The sequence below is a fragment of the Bos grunniens genome, chromosome 5, assembly GCF_055505025.1.
Source record: "Bos grunniens cultivar Pamir isolate PY7600 chromosome 5, Bosgru_T2T1.0, whole genome shotgun sequence".
NCBI classification, from domain to species: domain Eukaryota; kingdom Metazoa; phylum Chordata; class Mammalia; order Artiodactyla; family Bovidae; genus Bos; species Bos grunniens.
The window spans coordinates 105,009,965-105,032,151 of NC_141169.1; the positions used below are offsets into that span (position 1 = coordinate 105,009,965).

Below are 22,187 nucleotides of genomic sequence, written 5' to 3' on the forward strand. Positions count from 1 at the left end.
TTTTCCAGCTGTGCTAATTGACTTGTAGGATTTTAGTTCCCTGACTAGGGGTTGAACCCAGGCCACAGCAGTGACATTGCTGAGTTTTAACCACTGGACTGCCAGGGAATTCCCAATTTTAATTAAATTTAAATACTACCTGTGCCTAGTGGCTACCATATGGTGCAGCACCACTTCAGACCTTGGTCCTAAACCTCCTTTTCTTTTTCTGCCTCTTTTTCCATCTCCATCCCAGTGTTCGGTAGGTAGAAAAGTCAAGAGCAACTCTGGCTGCCGTGTTGGAGGGTCACGTGGGCCACTCTTGTCATGTACTTTACCACAGATGCATGTTTGCTCAGAATTTCCACATTTTCACAGACGAAATAGACTATGTGGCTGACCCAGAGGAGAGGAAAGTGAAATTGAAAAGGCTAGGGGATGGAGAAGGAAATGACAACCCACTTCAATATTTTTGCCTAGGAAATGCCACGGACAGAGGAGCCTGGGGGGCTACAGCCCATGGGGTCGCAGGAGTCAGATACGACTGAGCCACCACCACCACTGGGGGTGGATGTCTGGCACCACGGTTCCATCTGCTGTGGTTCCCACTTTGAAGATGTTTCCAACAGCTCCTTGTTTTGTGCACTTCCATCCTCTAAAACTAAGTGGAATTAATATTAAATGTGTAAACATTGTAAGTATTCAATAAACCACTTTTTTTTTTTACCAAATCCCCATCTTTTAATGGTTGATACCTCGAGTTTTGAAACAAAACTGTTATATTTGTTTCCATTATATTTAAAATATTCAGAAGTAAACTAAATTATCATGAAAAAAATAGAAAAGGCTAGGGGACTCGGACCAGGAGTGACAGCTAGAGGCTTATTTTGCCCAGCAGGTAAAAGGCCGAGAGAGGACTTCACAACCGGGAGGAGGCGATTGCCGGGTCAACTGATCCCTTCCAGGTGGCTCAGATCTCAGGGGAATGAACATACTTTTCCTCAAAGAGCCTAAGTAACTGAGAAATTAGGAGATGATCTGGTCATGCACACATGCTGAGTCTCTTCATTTGTGTACGACTCTGTGTGACGCTATGGACTTTAGCCCACCAGGCTCCTCTGTCTATGGGATTCTTCAGGCAAGAACACTGGAGGAGGCTGCCATGCCCTCTTCCAGGGGATCTTCCCAACCCTGGTACTGAAACCATGTTTCAGGTCTCTGCATTGGCAGGCAGGTTCTTTACCACTAGTGTGCACCTGGGAAACCCCAGAGCTTGGATCTCGGGGGTCCTGCCTTCAGTCTCCCTAAGTGACTCCATCATGCATCTCCAGTGGCTTAAGTCCCACTGCCAGCACAGACCTCCAACCCTGATGACTCTCAAGGACTTCTCTGGCAGTCCAGTGGTTAAGACTCCCCCTTCCAATCTAGAGGGTGCAGGTTTGATCCCTGGTCATTCCTGTTCGGGGAACCAAGATCCCACATACTGAAGGGTACAGCCAAAAATTAAAATAAGTAAATTAAAAAACCATTGAAAACAACAACAACAAAAACCCTGATGACTCTCAAATTCACACCTCCAGTGCCTGCTTCACTCCTGAGCACAAATCATGACTCCAATTCTCTTCTGTCTTCTCTCCCTGGATCCTCCACAGTGCCTCAACCCCACACCTTCCAACTGCAGTTCCTTCGTTTTTCTATTTCAGTTAAAGGTCCTGTTCTCCACCCATTCATTCATGCCAAATGGTCATCTGAGACATGGCTTCTTCTTTCCATCCCTAGATTCCTCACATTTCACTTTCTAAAGATTCCTTGAGCTTCTTCTCTTCTCTCCAAGCCCAGTCTTGCCCCTGCTCCAGAGGTCAACATCACTCACTTGACTTTAAGCTTAATTCATTTGGGTTTTCAGTCATGATTTAAGAATTTTTGGATCTTCACACCTAACTCGGTATATGGTGTATTGTAGCTCAGAAATGTTTGCTGAAATGTATAAACTGCCTTTCTACCCAAAATACAAATAGACTGTTGTCATCTCCCTCCATAAAACCTCCTGATAGCTTCCCCAGGCCAATGATAAAGTCCAGAAGTAAATATGGCTCTTCAAGATCTGGTCCCTTTTAACCTCTGTAGCCTTGGCTCTCACCAAGTTTCCCTCAAAAGTTTTGCTTTGGCATTTTTTTTTAACTCTTCATAGCTCCTCCCCAATGGAGCCTACCTCTGTGCCTTTGCTTTTTTCTTTTTAAAATTTATTTTATTTTTTTGGCCACACTGCACAGCATGTGGGGTCTTAGTTCCCCAACCAGAGGTGGAACCCATGCCCCCTGCATTGAACCATGAAGTCTTAACCACTGGACGGCCAGAGGAGTCCCAGTGCCTTTGCTTTGATCTTACCTTCAACCTAAAATGGTCTCCTGGGGACTTCCTGGCAGACCAGTGGTTAAGGCCCCATGCTTCCAATGCAGTGGGTGTGGTTTTGATCCGTGGTCTTGGAACTAAGGTCCCATATGAAGATGGGGTGGCTCCCCCCAAAAAATTAGAATACTCTCCTGGCTGCCCTGCCCCAGTTCCCAAGCCACCCTCTCCCTTTTCTCAACCACCTTTCCCCTTTGAATATACATCTTTATCTTTCTATGACAGCTTTCATCCCTGGATTATCATTGACTCCATGTTGGTCACCTCACTGGGGCTGTGAACCCTGCTGAGCAGAGACCATGTCTTATTTGTCTTTCATCCCCAGCACCTTGCACTGTGCCTGGCACATAGTAGGAGCCCCATAAATGTTTATTGACAGGAACTACCACCCAGGCTTCCCATGTGGCTCAGCCGGTAAAGAATCTGCCTGCAATGTGGGAGACCCTGGGTTTTGATCTGTGGGTAGGGAAGATCCCCTGGAGAAGGGAAAGGCTACCAACTCCAGTATTCTGGCCTGGAGAATCCCATGGACTATCCATTGGGTCGCAAAGAGTTGGACACAACTGAGTGACTTTAACTTTCACCACACAGGTAGCACAAACTTCAATCCTTAAAGCCCACATTAATCATTAGTTACATGGCCTCCTTAGGGATGGCTCCTTGAAATGATCAAGGGACAACAGGAAGTTCTTAAGACTTAAAACTCCAGTGCTCATGCCAACCGTTAATATTAGCATATCTACCCGAGGTGATCCAACATCTCATATCTGATAGTCGAACTAGCCTCGGGATTCCTGGATTCCTGTCACCCTCCTCCGCTTCAGGTGGCTCAACTCTAAAGAGAAGACTGTGGGACTTCCCTAGTGGTCCAGTGGTTAAGACCCTGTGATTCCAAAGCAAGGGGGTGTAGGTTTGATCCCTCATCGGGGAACGAAGATGCCACATGCCCTGGCTGTAAAATAAAATACATAGATTAAAAAAATAATAGTAAAGAGAAGACTGTCCACTCAGTTACCCTGTGTAGCCACTTGGTCAGGATCACAATTTCAGCCAGACGTAATTTCCATATGTTCTCAAGTCTGTCCTGATACAGAATGGTCATTTATTTCTCATTCAGATTGCCCAGATCAAAACAAAAACCCGGAGTCACTTAAAAATTTTGTTTATTTTTATTTTATTTATTTTTGGCTATGCCTCATGGCTTGTAGGGAATCTTAGTTCTCCAGCCAGGGATTGAACCTGGGATCACAGTAGTGAAAGCTCTGAATTCTAACCGCTGGAAAGTAAAAAATGAAAGTGTTAGTTGTTCAGTTGTGTCTGACTTTTTGTGACCCCATGGACTGTATCCCGCCAGGTTCCTCTGTCCTTGGGATTCTCCAGGCAAGAATACTGAAGTGGGTTGCTATGCTCTCCTCCAAGGAATCTTCCCAACCCAGGGATTGAACCCATGTCTCTTATGTTGCCTGCATTGGGAGGCGAGTTCTTTACCACTATCGCCACCTGGGAAGCCTCACACAGTAGGTATTCAATAAATATTTGTTAAGTGGACATGGATATAAAACAAACTGAAAAGATGGACTTAAAAAACTGTTCATAAGCCATTTTTCAATCTCATTCTGATCTGGTGTCCACTATACAACTCACTCTCTCTTCCTGGGGCAACTTAATGCTCAATGTCAGGATTTATCTCCCTCTTCCAATACACATACACACATACACTCAGTCACACCCATCCATGTTAGCTCAAGTTGGAATCCAGTGTCCCGTAAGTCCACCATCACCCCATCCTCACTCTGCTCCAGAAGCCAGCTGCCCTGGGATTGTTCCAGATGCCAGACCTCACATCTGACAAGGGCACTTTTCTGACCTAGATCTCCCCTCTGAGTTTCCCTAGCGGCTTAAATGGTAAAGATTCCATCTGCGGGAGACCTGGGTTCGGGTTGGGAAGATCCCCTGGAGAAGGAGATGGCAACCCATTCCAGTATTAGTGCCTGGAGAATCCCACGGACAGAGGAGCCTGGTGGGCTACAGCCCGTGGGGTCACAATGAGTCTGACATGACTGAGCAACTAACACTTTCTTTCCCTTCTCAAGGACATCCCGACTTTGGCTTCATCACATAAAGCAGTGAGGAGAAACTGTTTCTCTTCCTCCCAACAATGGTTATCCCCTTCGAGTTCAGCCTCACCCAGGACTGGGCCCACCCTCCCTCCTACATTTTATCATCTACAAGAAACTCTGATGACTGAGGAATTTCTGTTCATCAGAGTTTACGGGACAGAGACATATTTAAGAAAGGAAGGAAGGAGGGATGAAGGGAAGGAGGGAAAGAAGGAAGAAAGGAAGAGAAGGCAGTGAGTGGGGGAGGGAAGGGAAAGAATAGGAAGGTGACAGAGAAGGAAAACAGATACAAACTCTGTCTGGACAGAAAGGTTGCTTGTAAAATTACATTCCTTCAATTCCTGGAGTGGATGGCTGCCTATATAGTCCATTGCTGAGCATGCTGAGAATGAACTCTTGCATCTCCTCCTTCATCCCCACCTCTTCAAAGCTCTCTTTTTAACCTGAGAGAAAGCCTAGGTTTAGAGCTTTGTGTCATAGATGGATGCTAAACTGTCATTTGTAATTATTCTTAGGGGAGGTGATTGATTAAAAATCATGCAAAAGTAAAAATGACTGATATCAGGGTTGTTTTTTTTTTTTTTTTTTGCTGTGCCTTGTGGCATACTGGATCCTTAGTTCCCTGACCAGGGATGGGACCCATGGCCACTGGAGTGAAAACAATCTTAACCACTGGATGGCTAGTGAAGTCCCCAGTATCAGATTCTTAAGTCTTGGAAGGAAGAAGAAAAAGAGCTCTATTAGGCACCTTCCCCAATGGCTCAGTGGAAAAGAATCTGTCTGCAGTACATGAGCGGAGAAGGCAATGGCAACCTACTCCAGTACTCTTGGCTAGAAAATCCCATGGACAGAGGGGCCTGGTGGGTTGTAGTCCATGGGGTCGCTAGCAGTCGGACACAACTGAGCAGCCTCACTTTCACTTTTCACTTGCATGCATTGGAGAAGGAAACAGCCACCCACTCCAGTGTTCTTGCCTGGAGAATCCCAGGGACGGGGGAGCCTAGTGGGCTGCAGTCTATGGGGTCGCACAGAGTCGGACACAACTGAAGCGACTTAGCAGCAGCAGCAGCAGTACATGAGACACTGGAGACACAGATTCAATCCCTGGGTCAGGAAGATCCCCTGGAGGAGGAAATGGCAACCCACTCCAGTATTCTTGCCTGAAAAATCCCATGGATGGAGGAGCCTGGCGGGCTACAGTCTATGGGGTTGCAAAGAGTTGGACATGACTTGGTGACTAAACAACACGGAACACCAAGCAATGGAAGACGGAAGGAGAAGGCTAGACTAGCTGCATCTCCTATCCAACTCTGGGTAGGTTGGACATGATGAAACCGGGACGGAGATGCTAGAAGGTGAGGCCCACACTTCACTAAGTTTTGGCTGCCGAACTCTCACAGGGACAACTCTTAACCACTTGTCACAATGCTTTTGTTTGGAGGCAAGAGGAAAGGGGCACTGGCATGGTGGGCTGTTCAGAGATAGATCATTTGGAAGACAAAAGCTCTTACTAAGTTTATTCCCCAGAAATATCAATGGAAAACACATTTTCTTTTATTCTATCTTTGGCTTTGCCAGTCTGCCAGCTTCTAATTTCTCTGTCTCTGTTCCCCTCTGTTGCCACTATTTTGTTTTTCCCTCTCTAATAATAATCAAGTCCAAAGAAACCTGAGAAGCCCCATTCGTACCACTTTTTCCTGAGTCACCAGGGAGCAACCCCTCTTCCTCTCCAGGCAAGTGCTGGAGATGGGAACAAGTCTCTCTGGCTGTCAGGCCCACAGAGCACGAACGTGGCTAGCGGCCAGTGTAAAGAACTAGGCGAACTGGCGTCCGGATGAGTCCAGTCTAAAGTCCAGCCCGGACAGCCCAAATCCCTGGACATCCAGGGGGAGGGCCCTTCTCTCCAGTTGGGCCGGATTTTGTGCAACACATTTAGTATGTCAAAGTGTCAGCTTTTGGCCTTCGAGTCAGCTCTCCTGGGCCTGTTCGCAACTCCGCCCCTCGGTGAGTTTGGTGAACCGGGAGCTCTCTTCTCCCTCGACCTACCTAGCAACCTGCCTGACTAGAGACAAGAAAGATCAGTGCGGACTGGGAGCTCTTGAGGATACTCAGAGAAAAGAAAGGGGAGGTTGGCATTCAATGAAAAGATTTCAGAACTCTCTCCCCAGTCTGACTCCTCACAGCAGGGTAACTGGGGGCGGCGGGGGTGCGGGGGGTGGTCTCTAGAGCCCCGCCAACGCCAGTTCCCCAGGGGCTGCAGTTCCAGCCCGGCCGAAGGGCGCCATCTGGCGGCCAGATCCCTAGCCTGGATCCTCCGTGCCCCAGCCCGAGTTCTCGAAGCTAGAAGACCTGGGCAGCACTGTCACCTCCTCCCGCTACGTCACTCCGAGGACGCCGCCCCGGCCTGGAACGCGCCTCCTCCCGAGGGGACTGGCACCAGCGCCTCCCCCGCAGAATTGCCGTCCTTCCTCCCGCTCGGGATGAATGCTTCCCCGGTAGAAATCTGCTGAAAGCTCTCCCCAGGGATCCGCCCCACCTCGTCACCCACTGAGAGCCTGCCCTGTCCGGGGGAATCTGCCCCGTCCTCTTCCCCTCCCGGCGATGGACTCCGCTGCTCCTTCCCCCGCACCCTGACAGGGAGCCTCCTCGGGGCCACAGAACCCAAGTCCAGGTTACTAACGAGGCCTCCGCTCCCCGAGTCCCAGAGGACCCCGAGGCCCCCAGCAGCTAGGCCTGGGAGCCGGCCCCGCGTGCGCCCCACGCCCGCCGGTGGGCGGAGCTCCGCAGGCCCGGCCTGGGTTGGGCTGTCCCATCGTGACGTCACTTCCGTCCGGGCCTGGCTGGGGTTTGGGCTCCGTGGGCCGACGGGCGGGGGGTGCACGGAGGTGGCAGCTGTGAGAGGAGGCGGTGCGGGAGGCCGAGGAGCTCACGCCCGGACCAGTCCAGCGTCCCGGGCCGCTAGCCCCGATCCTGCCGCGCACGAGAGGCGAGACCGGCCGGATGGGCCGCTGAGCCCGGACCGGGGACCGGTGAGGCTATAGCGGAGCGGGCAGCTGGTTCGGGGCGGGAGCGGCCCGCCGGGCTGCAGGGTCCCCGGGAGCCTGGGATGCGGGGAGGGGAGCGGGTCAAGCCTGCCTCTCCTGCTCACCCGGCAGGAAAGCAGGGTGAGGGGTGAGGGGGCCAGGCGCCAGGCTCGGCGGGGACGATGAGGCCCACCCGGGGGAGGTCTGGCGGCGGCCGGGGTATGAAGGGGGAGCGGAGTGTTTGGGGTCATTTATGGGGCGGGGGTGGGGGGCGGCACTTGAGATTCGCATCCGGAAAGGTGGCGTCGGGGGTTGGGGGAGTGTGCCTTTGGCGGTGGCTTTGGGAAGAGGATGGCTCTGAGTGGGGGAGGCAGAAAACAGGCTCGGGAAAATTTTCCATGGTCCCCCTTCGGAGAGAGGGTTAAGAGCTCTGCTCTCCCTAGAGGCTGATGTTGAACACCTGGAGAAGGGTCTCCCTGGAGTTTGGGGGCCAGTTACAGTGTTTGGAAGGGACCACGCTCTGAGAGTCTCTGCCCTGAGCGGGTGTGCAAAAAGCCTGGCCGCTTCCAACCTTTGAGCCTCCACATTTTCACAGTGTGGAGCTCCCTGGAGCTGAAATCAGGATGTTTCGCTTCATGAGGGACGTGGAGCCCGAGGACCCCATGTTCCTGATGTGAGTATCCCCTCCCACTCTTGCTCCAGAGCATACATCCCTCCACTTCAGTCTCTGAGTAGTTGAGACAGACACCTGGGCTCCTATTGCGGGCTCAGATCACACCTGGGTGGCCACTCTAAGCTCCAGCTTAGTCTTGGAGGGGATGTCTGTGCCGCTGGTTCCCTATGGCTCTTTTCTTTCGGGGGAGGGGGAGCAGGGAGGTGCTGACCGCTGCCCCTTCTGCCATCTGCTCTGTACTCTCCCTGCACAGGGACCCCTTTGCCATTCACCGTCAGCACATGAACCGGATGTTGTCAGGGGGGTTTGGATATAGCCCCTTCCTCAGCATCACAGATGGCAATCTGCCAGGGACCCGGCCTGCCAGCCGCAGGATGCAGGTAATGGTGCTGCCACAGACCTGAGACTCGAGGAAAGGTGGGAGGGTGGTTAATGCAGTGCTTCATTTTTCTTGCATGCTGGCTGACTTAGCAAGTGGCATGCCTTCTAGGAGTGGGGAAAGGGGTGTGGAAGACAGGCTTTGTGATGCTCCTTTGAGAGGAGGATGGAAAAAAGCAAGGGAGGCCATGGGCTTGGTTTGGGAGGGTGAGGTCGCATGTGGCCTCTGATTTCTATTCCTGACATGTTCCTGTAGGCTGGGGCTGTCTCCCCTTTTGGAATGCTGGGAATGGTAAGTCTTCATCTCCCTGCATCCTTCCATCTCAAACATGCTCTGTAACCCTTAGATATTAGTTCCAAATTTGTCTCTCTGAAATATAGGCTAATGGGTAACCCTAGAGTCTTCATGTGCTCACAGATCTCTGGGCCTGCTGTGTGCTGAATCCTGTGAGCTGATGAAGCTAACTTACTGACTCCTGTGCTTCTAGGAGTCATGCCCATTAGGGAGATATAATTGCCTGGCAAAATGTCTTCCTTTGAGGAGGGAGGTGCTGTTGGAGGGCCAACTAGAGATGATGTGTAGGAGATTTTTCTACAGCTTCAGAAACAACCCCTTTATAGGTTAGACTCCAGTAACACAGACTTGCTTCTTAAAAGTAGGAGGAAATAGGTCAGGCAGGCAGGAAAAAGACGGGATCCTAGTAGCCACAGAGCCTGAGGAGGAGGGCAGGGTGGGTGGGAAGAGAAGCGTTGAGAGAGGCACACTTGTTCTGCTCCTGCTCACGAGGAATGAGGAGGAGCCGCTGCCAGATGTGAAGGAAGGGGAGAGAGGGACCGTGTAGCCAGGTAGCCTATGGGAGCCTGAATTCGGCAACCTGACTCGGTTTCCTTTCTGCTCCAGTCAGGCGGCTTCATGGACATGTTTGGGATGATGAACGACATGATCGGCAACATGGTGAGGGTCTTGTGTCCCACCTCCCCTGGCAAGTCCCTGGAGGTGGGAGTGGGGAAGGCTGTCCTCACAGAGGCCTGCAGGCTGGATAAGACGGCCAGACCCGGAGAGCGCAGGGGTCCTGAGTGGGAAGCAGCGGCGGGCATCTCATGAAATGGGCAGTTAAGGCTCGGTCTCTCCAGGTCTGCCTGGCTTATTGTTGGACTCAGAGGGATTGGGGGGGTGATGGTGAGTCCTCACGTTTGCTTCGGGGCTGCAGGGAGGGATCCCTGCTCCAGAAGCCAGGCCCTGCCCACTCAGCCTTGCGATTCCCTTCCCTCCCCAGGAGCACATGACAGCCGGAGGCAATTGCCAGACCTTCTCCTCCTCCACTGTCATCTCCTACTCCAACACTGGCAATGGAGCCCCCAAGGTCTACCAAGAGACGTCAGAGATGCGCTCGGCCCCAGGCGGGGTGAGTTGGAGGGCTCATCCTATCCCAGGGAGGCACGGTCAGGTGGCCTGGCTGGCTCTTTTCAAGAGGAGGTCTCGGGTGGTGTTTCCCGGCTGGCGAAGCCAGGTTTGAAAGGATCAACTGAGCGTGTGGCTCTCTGCCTCCCTCAGATCCGGGAGACCCGGCGGACCGTGCGCGACTCCGACAGCGGGCTGGAGCAGATGTCCATTGGGCATCACATCCGGGACCGGGCTCACATCCTCCAGCGCTCCCGAAACCACCGCACGGGGGACCAGGAGGAGCGACAGGACTATATCAACCTGGACGAGAGTAAGCCCCCTTCCAGCTCCAGCCTGCGGGCTTCCTGCCACCAGCCCCTAGCCCCCTTCTCGTGAGCTGAGAAATGGCAGCTTTTTCTCCCTGCTTCGATCCCTAGGTCAGGAAGATCCCCTGGAGAAGGAAATGGCAACCCACTCCAGTATTCTTGCCTGGAAAATCCCGTGGACAGAGGAGCCTGGTGGGCTACAGTCCATGGGGTTGCAAAGAGTCAGTCACGACTGAGCCCTCACGCATGCTCCCTAGCTCTGTACGTGTTTCTTGGGCAACATTATGGATGAGCTCCATGTTCTTCACTTACTCGGGGCCTCTTTGTCAGCTTAGGGCTAAGTCAGTACAGGAGATGGCCTCACCGGGGAGGGCAAACTCTTGTCACCTAAGTCAGATATTGATAGTAATCTACCGTATTCCATCAGTGTATTCCTTTCTCATCTTTATTTCTTTCAAATCAGCCAACATTTATTAAATACGGTGTGTATGGGATTATGCTCCTTAACTAAGTATCTATTCCTGATTTCCTGCTCGTGGCTTTGGGAAACCATGATGAATCCAACTTCCCTTCTCCCCTCCCCCCATCTCCCTGCCCCAAGGCCTTTCAGCCTTGGGTTTTGGTCTCAGACCCTGTGGCTCAAGCCTGCATCGGGCACGGGTCTGCCTGGGAAGTGGGGTGGTACTCAGGTGCCCTGTGTGGTCTCCATGTCCTCTTCAGGTGAGGCCGCGGCGTTTGATGACGAGTGGCGGAGAGAGACTTCCCGATTCCGGCAGCAGCGCCCTCTGGAATTTCGGAGGCATGAGGCTTCTGGGGGTGGAGGACGAAGGGCTGAGGGGCCTCCCCGCCTGGCTATACAGGGACCTGAGGACTCCCCATCCCGACAGTCGCGCCGCTACGACTGGTGAGGGCCCTGGGCCCTCGGCCTGTCTTGTATCTCTTGTAAGTACCAGGGGGTGGGCAGGGACAGGAGGGGGTGAGGCGTGTAATGTGAGCGTCACTCAGCCTTGAGGCAGAAGCAGCCTAGGTACCCAGCAACCACCACCTTGGATGGTAGAAGAGGTTGGTTTTTTTGGGTTTGTTTTTTTTTTTTTGTATTTATTTAAAAATTTTTAAAATTTTGGCTGTTATCAAGTTTTAGTTGTAGCATGTGGGATCTAATTCCCTGACCAGAGATCAAACCCAGGTCCCCTGCGTTGGGAGCGCAGAGCCTTAGCCACTGAACCACCAGGGAAGTCCCTTAATGTTTATTTATTTTGGCTGCACCAGGTCTTAGGTTGAGGCCTGTGGGATCTAGTTCCCCAACCAGGGATGACACCCGGGCCCCCCTGCATTGGGAACACAGAATCCTAGCCACTGGACCACCAGGGAAGCCCCCAAGTAGAAGTTCTAATTGGTGCAGAAAGACAGAACTCCTGGCTTCTGTGTCTTGTCTTCCTTTTAATTTGTGTGTTTCTGTTTCCCATCCCAGGTACAAGCTGAGAGGCTGAGACGTCATCCCCTGAGATAACTTTTCCTCTTCAACTCCCACTCCCAATTTAATATTAAATTAACAGGCAAGCTGGCCCCAGCCCCTCCCTGGGGGTCTCAGGGAGAACCTTTCACTGCCCCTTTTCCTTTCCTTCTTTAACCTCTTTACCAGGATGACTTGATTTTTCACTTTGCTACTCCATCTCTGAATCTCCCTCCCTTCCTTGTTCTACTCCTGCCATGCATTGAAGGGGCTTTGAGGGTGAGCTCTGGGTTTAGGGGCCCCAGCGACCCTGGCTCTCTGCCCACCTCCTCCTTGGATCCCCTACTGTAGGGGCCACAGCCCTCGTCCAGGGCTGTGTGTGGAGGGAGAGGACCTGTCCCCAGCCCTTTCTCCCTTCCAACCCGCTTCACATCACAAAGGTCTTCCCCATACCCTCTCTGCCTTTATTTTTTGATTTGTGCAACCTGTAACTAGGTGTTTATGAAATAAAGGAGAATGGAAAAAACACCAAGTAGGCATCTGGCTTTACTATTTTTTTCTTTTAATGTATTTTATTGAAGTATAGTTGGTTTATGGTGTTGTGTCTGGCTTTGTTGATCTCTTCCATGTTCAGTTTCAACCCTCCTGTCTCCTAGTCACCTTGTGTTTAGTCGCTGAGTTGTGTCCAGCTCTTTGCAACCCCATGAACTCTTTTCCAGGCAAGAATACTGGAGTGGGTTGCCATTTCCTTCTCTAGTCGCCTTACCTTCCCTCTGTCTCCGTGTGCGGCCTTCTTAACTCGTTCAAGCCCAGCACTGCGTGGTCCCGCAGTGGGGCTGTCAGTGCTTCATGAGAAGCAGCAATGCGTGTGGCCAGGCTGGGTTGCGGTTGAGACTGAGGGCGACTGTCCTGCAGGCTTCCTCGCTTTTGAGGGGGTGGCGGGGCACACCTGTAGGTGTCCGACAAGTTTTCTGCCCCTTGTCGCTTGGGCATTTCTTGCCTGGACTGTGGGCAGGAACACTTGGGGTACAGAGCAGGAAGGACCCCGCTCCAGTCTTCAAACGGGAGGAACTCAAGGCAGCAGTGTTCTTCAAAACCTCCAGCCCCAGTTGTTGAGAATTTGAGCCCAGGGAAGAAAATTAGCCTGGAACCTGAGCAGCTCTGGACCAGCTTGAGAAGCTCTAATTTCTCAAGACATTCACTCCTGCTTGACCTGGCTCAGCAAATGGGTCACCCTGTCCCTCCCAGGAACTCACCAGTGATGGAGAGTGCCTGTGAGAGTCTGAGGGTGGTTTCTGCTTTATAAACATCTGCTTCCCTTGTCAGTTGATAAAGGTAAAAACAGCACCGGGTCCCCTCTGGGAAGGAGATTTTCCCGTGTCCTTGACAGGCAAACAGACTGAAGCAGATTTATCCAGACACACAATGGGCAGACGAAGGTGAGCTCGTGAGCAACCAAGCACTGACGTCCTGTTCAGATCAGGTACTAAGTCTTAGTCACCCAGCCACTGACGATGCACTTCCAGGGTCAAAGGAACTAACCAGTGATGAATCCAGAAATCCCAGAAATCAAACAGGAGAGAATTCATCTCCACCTGGGATGCTAAATTGGAGCTCAAAGCGTCCCCAGTCCTCAACTTCCAGTGTAAACTGTGCCCTGTCCAGGTCGCCCCTAGTTTCTTCCTCTGGGAGTGGAGGAACTGTCATCAATCTCCTGAGGAGGCAGCAGGTGAAAGAGCATGGGAGTGTAGAAGGAGCCCCCAGGCTCCTTGGCTCAGCTCTGCCACCAGCCCAGCCATGTGGCCTTGGGCAAGACCTCCCTTCCCTGGACTGCAGCAGTGGGTGTCCCTTCTCAGTCCAACGTCTCAGGCTGCAGCTCAAGCCCAACCTCTCACCCTGGATTCCCGCTCCAGTGCCCACGCTCTTTGGGTGTAGTTCTGAGTGGGGGCTGGAGCAGGCCAAGGGTTGCCCTGGTTTCTATCCAGGTGAGTCATCCAGGGTTTCACAAGCATTGTCGTTTGGGTCCTGGCTTCAAACACACGAATAAATCAATTTTCACCCCTGCTCCCAGCTCCTGGGTGATGACCACCCTGCAAACCCAGCTCATATTTGCAAGCCCTGTGATGGTATTCTTCAGCTAAGATACATGGTGGGAAACTAGGCACTAGCAAAATTGAATGAAATGCCCTAAACCCAGCCCCCTGGCACTTTCCTGACCTGTCTGCCATGGCAGGTGAGGGTCAGGGAGCAGGAAAGCACGCAGGAGGAATGCTGATGTTTCATTTCCAGGTCAGCTCTTTGAAATGGCTCAGTCGCCATGACCCAGCCTCGACCTGCCAGGTGTCCAGAGAATGTGGCCAGACTCACTTGGACGATTTCCTCCACCCGAGAAAATGACAGGGTGGAAGAGTCTGAGACTTGGTGGGAGACTATGAATTAGAGAGAGGGGTGAAATTAGGAGTACAGACCGGCAGGAGCAAGCCTGGGGGAAGAGTCTTCACCTCTCAGAGTTGGTGTCCTGCTTTGTAAAATGGGCCTTTTTCCAGGCCCTATTGGCAGTGGGGACACAGATTCATAGCTCAGAAATATGAGAGTGGGGTGCATGAGCACAGAGGATGCGTTTGACTCTGTGTGAGACAGACACCTGATTTTGCCCCTGTGACCCTGCCCCTGTCCTGCATGTTTGGTCCTCCATCTGGCGGCTCGGACAGTACAGAATCTGTCTGCAGTGCAGGAGACCTGGGTTCAATCTCCGGGTCAGGAAGATTCCTTGGAGAAGGAAATGGCAACTCAGTCCAGTATACTTGCCTGGAGAATCCCATGGACAGAGGAGCCTGGTGGGCTACAGTCCAGGGGGTCTCAGAGAGTCAGACACCACTAAACCCCTGGTTTCTCCCAGCATCCAGCCCATTCTCCTCATCTGCTCTGTTACCTGCCACCTGGATCGCGTGCAGGGTCTGAACAATTATCCCTGAGATGTCAGTTTTCTCCAGATGGAGACCAACTAAGTGTCTGAAGGTCTGAGGCTAGGACATCTGGGCACAGGAAGCTGGAGGATGGGAGAGAAACGGGTGTGAGAAAGGGCCATGGAGTGGGGTTGAGTCTCTAAAAGAAGGAGCAGAAATACTGGGGGAAAGGTCAAGGTGACACTGATGTAGGAAATGGTTTGATGAAAGAAAACGGAGCGAGGGCTTCCCTGGTGGCTCAGTGGTAGAGAACCCACCTGACAATGCAGGACACACGTTCGATCCCTAGTCCTGGAAGATCCCACATGCTGCGGATCAAATAAGCCCGTGCACCACAACTTCTGAGCCTGCACTCTAGAGCCCAGAAACCGCAACTACTGAAGCCCAAGCATCCTAGAGCCCTTGTTCCACAACAAGAGTAGCCACTAGGATGAGAAGCCTCCACACTGCAACTGGAGAGTAGCCCCTGATCACCCCATCTAGAGAAAAAAGGCCCTCACAACGACTAAGACCCAACACAGCCAAAAATAAATAAATGTGTGCTAAGTCATTTCAGTTGTGTCCGACTCTTTGCAATCCCATGGACTGTAGCCTGCCAGGCTCCTCCGTTTATGGGATTCTCCAGGCAAGAATACTGGGGTGGGTTGCCATGCCCTCCTCCAGGGCATATTCCCAACCTGGGGATCGAACCTGTGTCTCTTTCATCTGCATTGGCAGGCAGTTTCTTTACACTAGTGCCATCTGGGAAGCCCTATAAAATTATTTTAAAAGTCGTATCTTTTAAAAAGAAAGAACAAAGTAAACAAAACTAGAGTCTAAGAAAACCACCGCTGAACTTAGCCTAGATGTGGAGTGGGGGCAATTCCCAATTCACAGGGAAGGTGGCACAGATAGATCTTAATTCCAAGCAAAGCCAGTATATGATACAACAGCTCGTGGAGTTGAAAGAGACCTTTGAGATCACCTTCTCTGGATGTTCCCCAAAGTGGCAACTGATCAGAACCACCACCCTAGACTCACTAAAGCAGAATCTCAAGGTTGAAGAGGATTCCAGTGCAGCCTAGCAACAATTACAGATGCCCTCCAAACCCCTGCTTCTGCTTCACTGCTTAAGTAACAGGTGACTTGTTGAACCCCATACAGCTACCTAGCAGAACTCAAGAGCCAGGACTCAAAGTCCAGACAGACACAAACCATACTAACGTGCTGTGCGGCATGATTCCCTGTGGGGGTCCTTTAAATAGAATATTCCTTGACTTTTTTTTTTTAATTTCAAATTTATAACATTTACCCAAGTCAAAGCATAGTGTTTAAAATGATGGATGCCAGTGGCACAGTATGTCTGGTTTATTTGTGCTTTTTTTTCAATATTTTTTAACATACAATAAAATTTCTGTGCATGAGTTCTATGAGTTTGAGCACTTGCAGACTTGTGGAAGCGCCACTACTATCAGGATCAAAATAATTCCCTCAAAGGACTTCCCTGGTTGTCCAGTGGTTAAGACTCCAAGCTTCTAGTGCAGGGGCCCTGGGTTCGATCCCTGGTCAGAGAACTAGATCCCACAGGCCGCAACTAAGAGTTCAAAGATCCTGCAGGCTACAACTAAGACCCGGCACAGTCAAATAAATACATACATAGACATTTCTAAAGAAAGTTCTGTCACCCCAAACCCTCTTCTGCTACTTCTTTATGGCCACCCCCTTCCCCCAATCTTAACCCTTGGCAACCACTGATGTGTTCATCACTGGTACAAATGTACCATTTCCAGAATGTCATATAATGAAATGATACACAGGCATACATTGTTTTATTGTGCTTTGCTTTATTTACTTCGCAGATTCTGTTTTTTGGCATTTTTTTTTTTAACAAATTAAACATTTGTGGAAGCCCAGCACTGAGCAGGGCCATTGGTACCATTTTTTCCGACATTTTGCTCACTTCATGTCTCTGTGCCGTGCTCAGATGCTTCAGTGTGCCCAACTCTTTGCGACTATAGCCTATGGACTGTAGCCTGCCAGGTGTCTCTGTCCATGGGATTCTCCAGGCAAGAATACTGGAGTGGATTGCCATGCCCTCCTCCAAGGGATCTTCCGGACCCAGGGATGGAACACATGTCCCCTCTGGCTCCTGCATTGCAGGTGGATTCTTTACTGCTGAGCCACTGGAGAAGGTAATTCTGGCAACATCCAAACTTTCTCGTTATCATTATATTTGCAAAGGTGATCTGTGGCCAGTGAGCTTTTTTAAGTCTTTATTGAACTTGTTACAATACTGTTTTTTCTTTATGTTTTGTTTTTTTGGCCAAGAGTCATGTGGGATCTTAGTTCCCCGACCAGGGATCAAACTCGCATCCCCTGCATTGGGAGGTGAAGTTTTAACCCCTGGACCGCCTGGGAAGACCCCGATCAGTGACCTTTGATGTTACTATTGCAAAAAGATTACGACTTGCTGGAGGCCCTGATGATGGTTAGGATTTTTTAGCGATGAAGCATTTTAAATTAAGGATGAAGCATTTCTAAAGTAAGGTATGGAGCATTTTAAAATAAAGCATTTTTAAATTAATTAATTTTTAGACATAATGCCAGTGCACATATAATAGACTATCATATGGTGAAAACATAATTTTTATGTGCACTGGGAAACCAAAAATTCATCTGACTCACTCCAGAACCAAACCAGCAATAAAGGTGTTGCTATGCTATGCAACCTTTGGAGAGTGACTCTTACACTCAGCATAAAGCCTTTAAGGTGCACTCATGTTGTTGTGCATAGTAATAGTTCACTCCTTCCTACTGCCAAGCGCTGTTTCACTGTGTGTTTATGGTTTGTTCATCCATTCGTCTGTCAAAGAACATTCCAGTTGTTTCCAGTTTTTGGCAATTATGAATAGAACTGCCCTAAAAAATCATGTACACGTGTGTGAACATGTTTTAGTTTCTTTAGGAGTGAAATGGCATGGGATTTCTAGGTCATATGGAAGTGCATATTTAACTTTGTGAGAAAATGCCAAACTGTTTCGCAGAGTGGCTGGACCGTTTTGCAATCCCAGCAGCCATGTACGAAGAGTTCCAGTTGCTTTGTATCCTTGCCAGTAGCTGGTATTGTCAGCTTCTATTTTATTTTGCCCATTCTATTAGATGTGTGGGCATTCTTTCATGCACAGTGAAACGTTTATAAACATCTCACCATGGTTTTAATTTGTATTTCCCTGGTGATTAATGGTGCTGGACAGCCTTTCATGCACTTGTTTGTCATCATTTTAACCTCTTTGATGACGTGTCTAAGGCTTTCAGCTTTTTTTTCAAAATTGGGTTATTTTCTTATTGTTGAGTTTCAAGCTTTCCTTATGTATTCTAGTTAGAAGTCTTTTGTTAGATAGGGATTTACAAGTACTGTCTCCCATTCTGTAGTTTGTTTTTTCCTCTTTTTGGTGTTGTCTTTTTCAAAGCAAAATTCTAAATTTTGATGAAGTCCAACTTCTCACTTTTTTTTTTCTTTTATGAATCATGATTTTGGTGTCCTATCCAGGGACACTTTGCCGAACTCTTGGTATCTGACTAAGATTTTCTTCTGCTATTTTCTGAAAGTCTTCTGGTTGTACATTTGTATTTACATCTCTCCTTGGTTGCGTTTTGGTAACTTATGACTTTCAGAGTTGGTCTGATTCATCAAAGCCGTTGGATTTGTGTGTAGAATTATTTGTAGAGTTCCCTTACTAACCTTTAATCTTTGTGGGGTGTGCAGTGATATCTCCTTTTATTCCTAATATTGGTTATCTGTATTTTCTCTTTTTTTTTTTTCTTTTTGTTCAGTATGGCTAGAGGTTTATCAATTTTATTGATCATTTCAAAGAATCAATGTTTATTTCATTGCTTTTTTTTTTTGGTTTTCATATTCTTTATTTCCTGCTCTTGGGTTTTCCTCCTACTTGCCTTTGCTCATCTTTATGTAACTTCTCAAGGTAGAGAGGTACAGATTGTTGACTTTAGACCTTTCTAACGCAAGCATTTGATACTCTAATTTTTCCTGTAATCACTACTTTAGTGATTACACATATTTTTAATATTGTATATTTTTCTTTTTGTTAAGTTCACAATATTTCCTAATTTCTTTTGAGACTACCTTTGGACTCTGGGTTTAGAAGTGTGTTGTTTAATTTCCAAGTGTTTGGCAACTTCCTTTTTATCTGTTACTGATTTCTAGTTTTAATTATATTATGCTCAGAACGTATACTTTGTATGACCTTTTAAATTTGTTAATTTTATGACCCAGGATATAATCTATCTTGGTAAATGCTCTGTGTGCACTTGGAGGAAAAAAAAAAAGTGTATTATACTATCTTGTGGGAGTCTTCTAGAAATTTTAATTAGTTCCTGGTATTTGATGGCATCATTCAGTTTTATGAAGTGAAGTTGCTCAGTTGTGTCCGAGTCTTTGCGACCCCATGGACTGTAGCCTACCAGGCTCTGGGATTTCCCAGCAAGAGTACTGGAGTGGGTTGCCCTATACAGCTATATATTCACTGATTTTGTTTCCTTGTTCCATTGATTACTGGGGGAGCAGTTTTGACTTTTTTTTTTTGCTGTAACTGTAGACTTGTCCATTTTCTCCTTGATATATATCGGTTTCTGCTTCATGTATTTTGAAGCTCTGTAGTTAGACACAGAGACATTTTGAATTATGTCTTCTTGGAAAACAACTTTTTATCGTTGTTCTTCATCCCTGGTAATTTTCTTCGCTCTAAAGTTCATTTGTCTGATGTTACTACAGTCACTTCATCTTTCTTTTGATTAGTATTTGCATGGTACTTCTTTTCCCATCCTTTTACTTTTTTTTTTTTTACTATTTGTTCGTTTAGTTAGCTGCACTGGGCCTTAGTTGCGACATATGGGACCTAGTTCCCTGAACAGGGATTGATGCCAGACAGTGGAAGAATAAATTCTTAACCACTGGATCACTAGGGAAGGACCTCTTTCTTTATTCTTGACATCTCAAGTCTCTTCTGTCTCAAGATCACCCTTTAGCACTTCTTTTACAGTAGATCCGATGGTAACAAATTCTCATACTTTTCCTCCACCCAAGAATGTCTTTATTCCACATTCATTCCTGAGTGATATTTTCACTGGATACAGAATTCTGAGTTGACAATGTTCTTTCAGGACTTTAAGCATTGTTCCACTTTATTCTGGCTTCTGTAGCTGCTAATGAGAAATCTTCTGTAATCTGAATCATTGTTTTTCATATATGTTTTTGTATACGAAACGCGTTGTCTTTCTCTGAATGGCCTTAGAGTGTTTTTCTGTCTTTAATTTTCAGCAATTTGATTATGATGTGTCTGGTCATGGATTTCTTTGAGCGTATCCTGTTTGCTCTCACCAAGTTTCTTGAGTCTGTATGTTTATCTTTGAAGAAAGTAGGGAAAACCACTAGATCATTCAGGTATGACCTAAATCAAATCCCTTATGATTATACAGTGGAAGTGACAAATAGATTCAAGGGATTAGATCTGATAGACAGAGTGCCTGAAGAACTATGGACAGAGTTTCATGACATTGTACAGAAGACAGGGATCAAGACCATCAGCAAAAAAAGAAATGCAAAAAGGCAAAACGGTTGTCTGAGGAGGTCTTACAAAAAGCTGTGAAAAGAAGAGAAGCTAAAGGCAAAGGAGAAAAGGAAAGATATACACATTTGAATGCAGAGTTCCAAAGAATAGCAAGGAGAGATAAGAAAGCCTTCCTCAGTGATCAGTGCAAAGAAGTAGAGGAAAACAGCAGAATGGGAAAGACTAGAGAGCTCTTCAAGAAAATTAGAGATACCAAGGGAACATTTCATGCAAAGATGAGCACAATAAAGGACAGAAATGGTATGAACCTAACAGAAGCAGAAGATATTAAGAAGAGGTGGCAAGAATACACAGAAGAACTGTACAAAAAATATCTTCATGACCCAGATAACCACGATGGTGTGATCGTTCATCTAGAGCCAGACATCCTTGAATGCGAAGTCAAGTGGGTCTTAGGAAGCATCACTACAAACAAAGCTAGTGGAGGTGATGGAATTCCAGTTGAGCTATTTCAAATCTTATAATATGATGCTGTGAAAGTGCTGCTGCACTCCATATGCCAGCAAATTTGGAAAACTCGGCAGTGGCCACAGGACCGGAAAAGGTCCGTTTTCATCCCAATCCCAAAGAAAGGCAATGCCAAAGAATGCTCAAACTACCGCACAATTGCATTCATCTCACACGCTAGTAAAGTAATGCTCAAAATTCTCCAAGCCAGGCTTCAACAGTACGTGAACCACGAACTTCCTGGTGTTCAAGCTGGTTTTAGAAAAGGCAGAGGAACCAGAGATCAAATTGCCATCATCCACTGGATTATCAAAAAAGCAAGACAGTTTCAGAAAAACATCTACTTCTGCTTTACTGACTACGTCAAAGCCTTTTTTTGACTGTGTGGATCACAATAAACTGTGGAAAATTCTGAAAGAGATGGGAATACCAGATCACCTGACCTGCCTCTTGAGAAACCTGTATGCAGGTCAGGAAGCAACAGAACTGGACATGAAACAACAGACTGCTTCCAAATAGGGAAAGGAGTATGTCGAGGCTGTATATTGTCACCCTGCTTATTTAACTTATATGCAGAGTACATCATGAGAAACGCTGGACTGGAAGAAGCACAAGCTGGAATCAAGACTGCCAGGAGAAATATCAATAACCTCAGATATGCAGATGACACCACCCTTATGGCAGAAAAGTGAAGAAGAACTAAAGAGCCTCTTGATGAAAGTGAAAGAGGAGAGTGAAAAAGTTGGCTTAAAGCTCAACATTCAGAAAACTAAGATCATGGCATCTGGTCCCATCACTTCATGGCAAATAGATGGGGAAACAATGGAAACAGTGACAGATTTTATTTTTGGCAGCTCCAAAATCACTGCAGATGGTGACTGCAGCCATGAAATTAAAAGACGCTTACTCCTTTAAAGAAGAATTATGACCAACCTAGACAGCATATTAAAAAGCAGAGACATTACTTTGCCAACAAAGATCTATCTAGTCAAAACTATGGTTTTTCCAGTAGTCATGTATGGATGTGAGAGTTGGACTATAAAGAAAGCTGAGCACCAAAGAATTGATGCTTTTGAACTGTAGTGTTAGAGAAGACTCTTTAGAGTCCCTTGGACAGCAAGGACAACCAACCAGTGAATCCTAAAGGAAATCAATCCTGAATATTCACTGGAAGGACTGATGCTGAAGCTGAAACTCCAATACTTTAGCCACGTGATGCAAAAATCTGACTCATTTGCAAAGACCCTGATGCTGGGAAAGATTGAAGGCTGGAGGGGAAGGGGACGACAGAAGATGAGATGATTGGATGGCATCACCGACTTGTTGGACATGAGTTTGAGTAAACTCCGGGAGTTGGTTGTGGACAGTGAGGCCTGGCTGTAGTCCATGGGGTCGCAAAGAG

General features: G+C 48.2%; 1 protein-coding gene across 2 annotated transcripts; it reads left to right on the forward strand.

Moving 5' to 3' along the window:
- Nucleotides 1-7,330: 7,330 nt before the first annotated feature.
- On the forward strand, nucleotides 7,331-12,277 carry MLF2 (myeloid leukemia factor 2). Of its 2 annotated transcripts, XM_086402194.1 has the most exons (9): nucleotides 7,331-7,537; nucleotides 8,127-8,204; nucleotides 8,458-8,584; nucleotides 8,839-8,874; nucleotides 9,484-9,537; nucleotides 9,860-9,988; nucleotides 10,138-10,297; nucleotides 11,013-11,234; nucleotides 11,764-12,277. In XM_086402194.1, exons 2-8 carry the CDS (start codon nucleotides 8,155-8,157, stop codon nucleotides 11,198-11,200), a joined length of 744 nt encoding a protein of 247 aa, XP_086258320.1. In that variant the 5' UTR covers nucleotides 7,331-7,537; nucleotides 8,127-8,154; the 3' UTR covers nucleotides 11,201-11,234; nucleotides 11,764-12,277. The 2 variants fall into 2 exon arrangements, with proteins under 2 accessions (XP_086258320.1, XP_086258321.1); XM_086402195.1 differs by lacking the exon at nucleotides 8,839-8,874.
- Nucleotides 12,278-22,187: the final 9,910 nt, after the last annotated feature.

Excerpts from the sequence above, each read along its gene's own strand:
- MLF2 (XM_086402194.1), top strand. The coding sequence starts at position 8,155 with ATGTTTCGCTTCATGAGGGACGTGGAGCCCGAGGACCCCATGTTCCTG. Across the intron at positions 8,585-8,838 it reads CTGCCAGCCGCAGGATGCAG|GCTGGGGCTGTCTCCCCTTT; the intron begins GTAATGGTGCTG and ends ATGTTCCTGTAG. Across the intron at positions 8,875-9,483 it reads CTTTTGGAATGCTGGGAATG|TCAGGCGGCTTCATGGACAT; the intron begins GTAAGTCTTCAT and ends TTTCTGCTCCAG.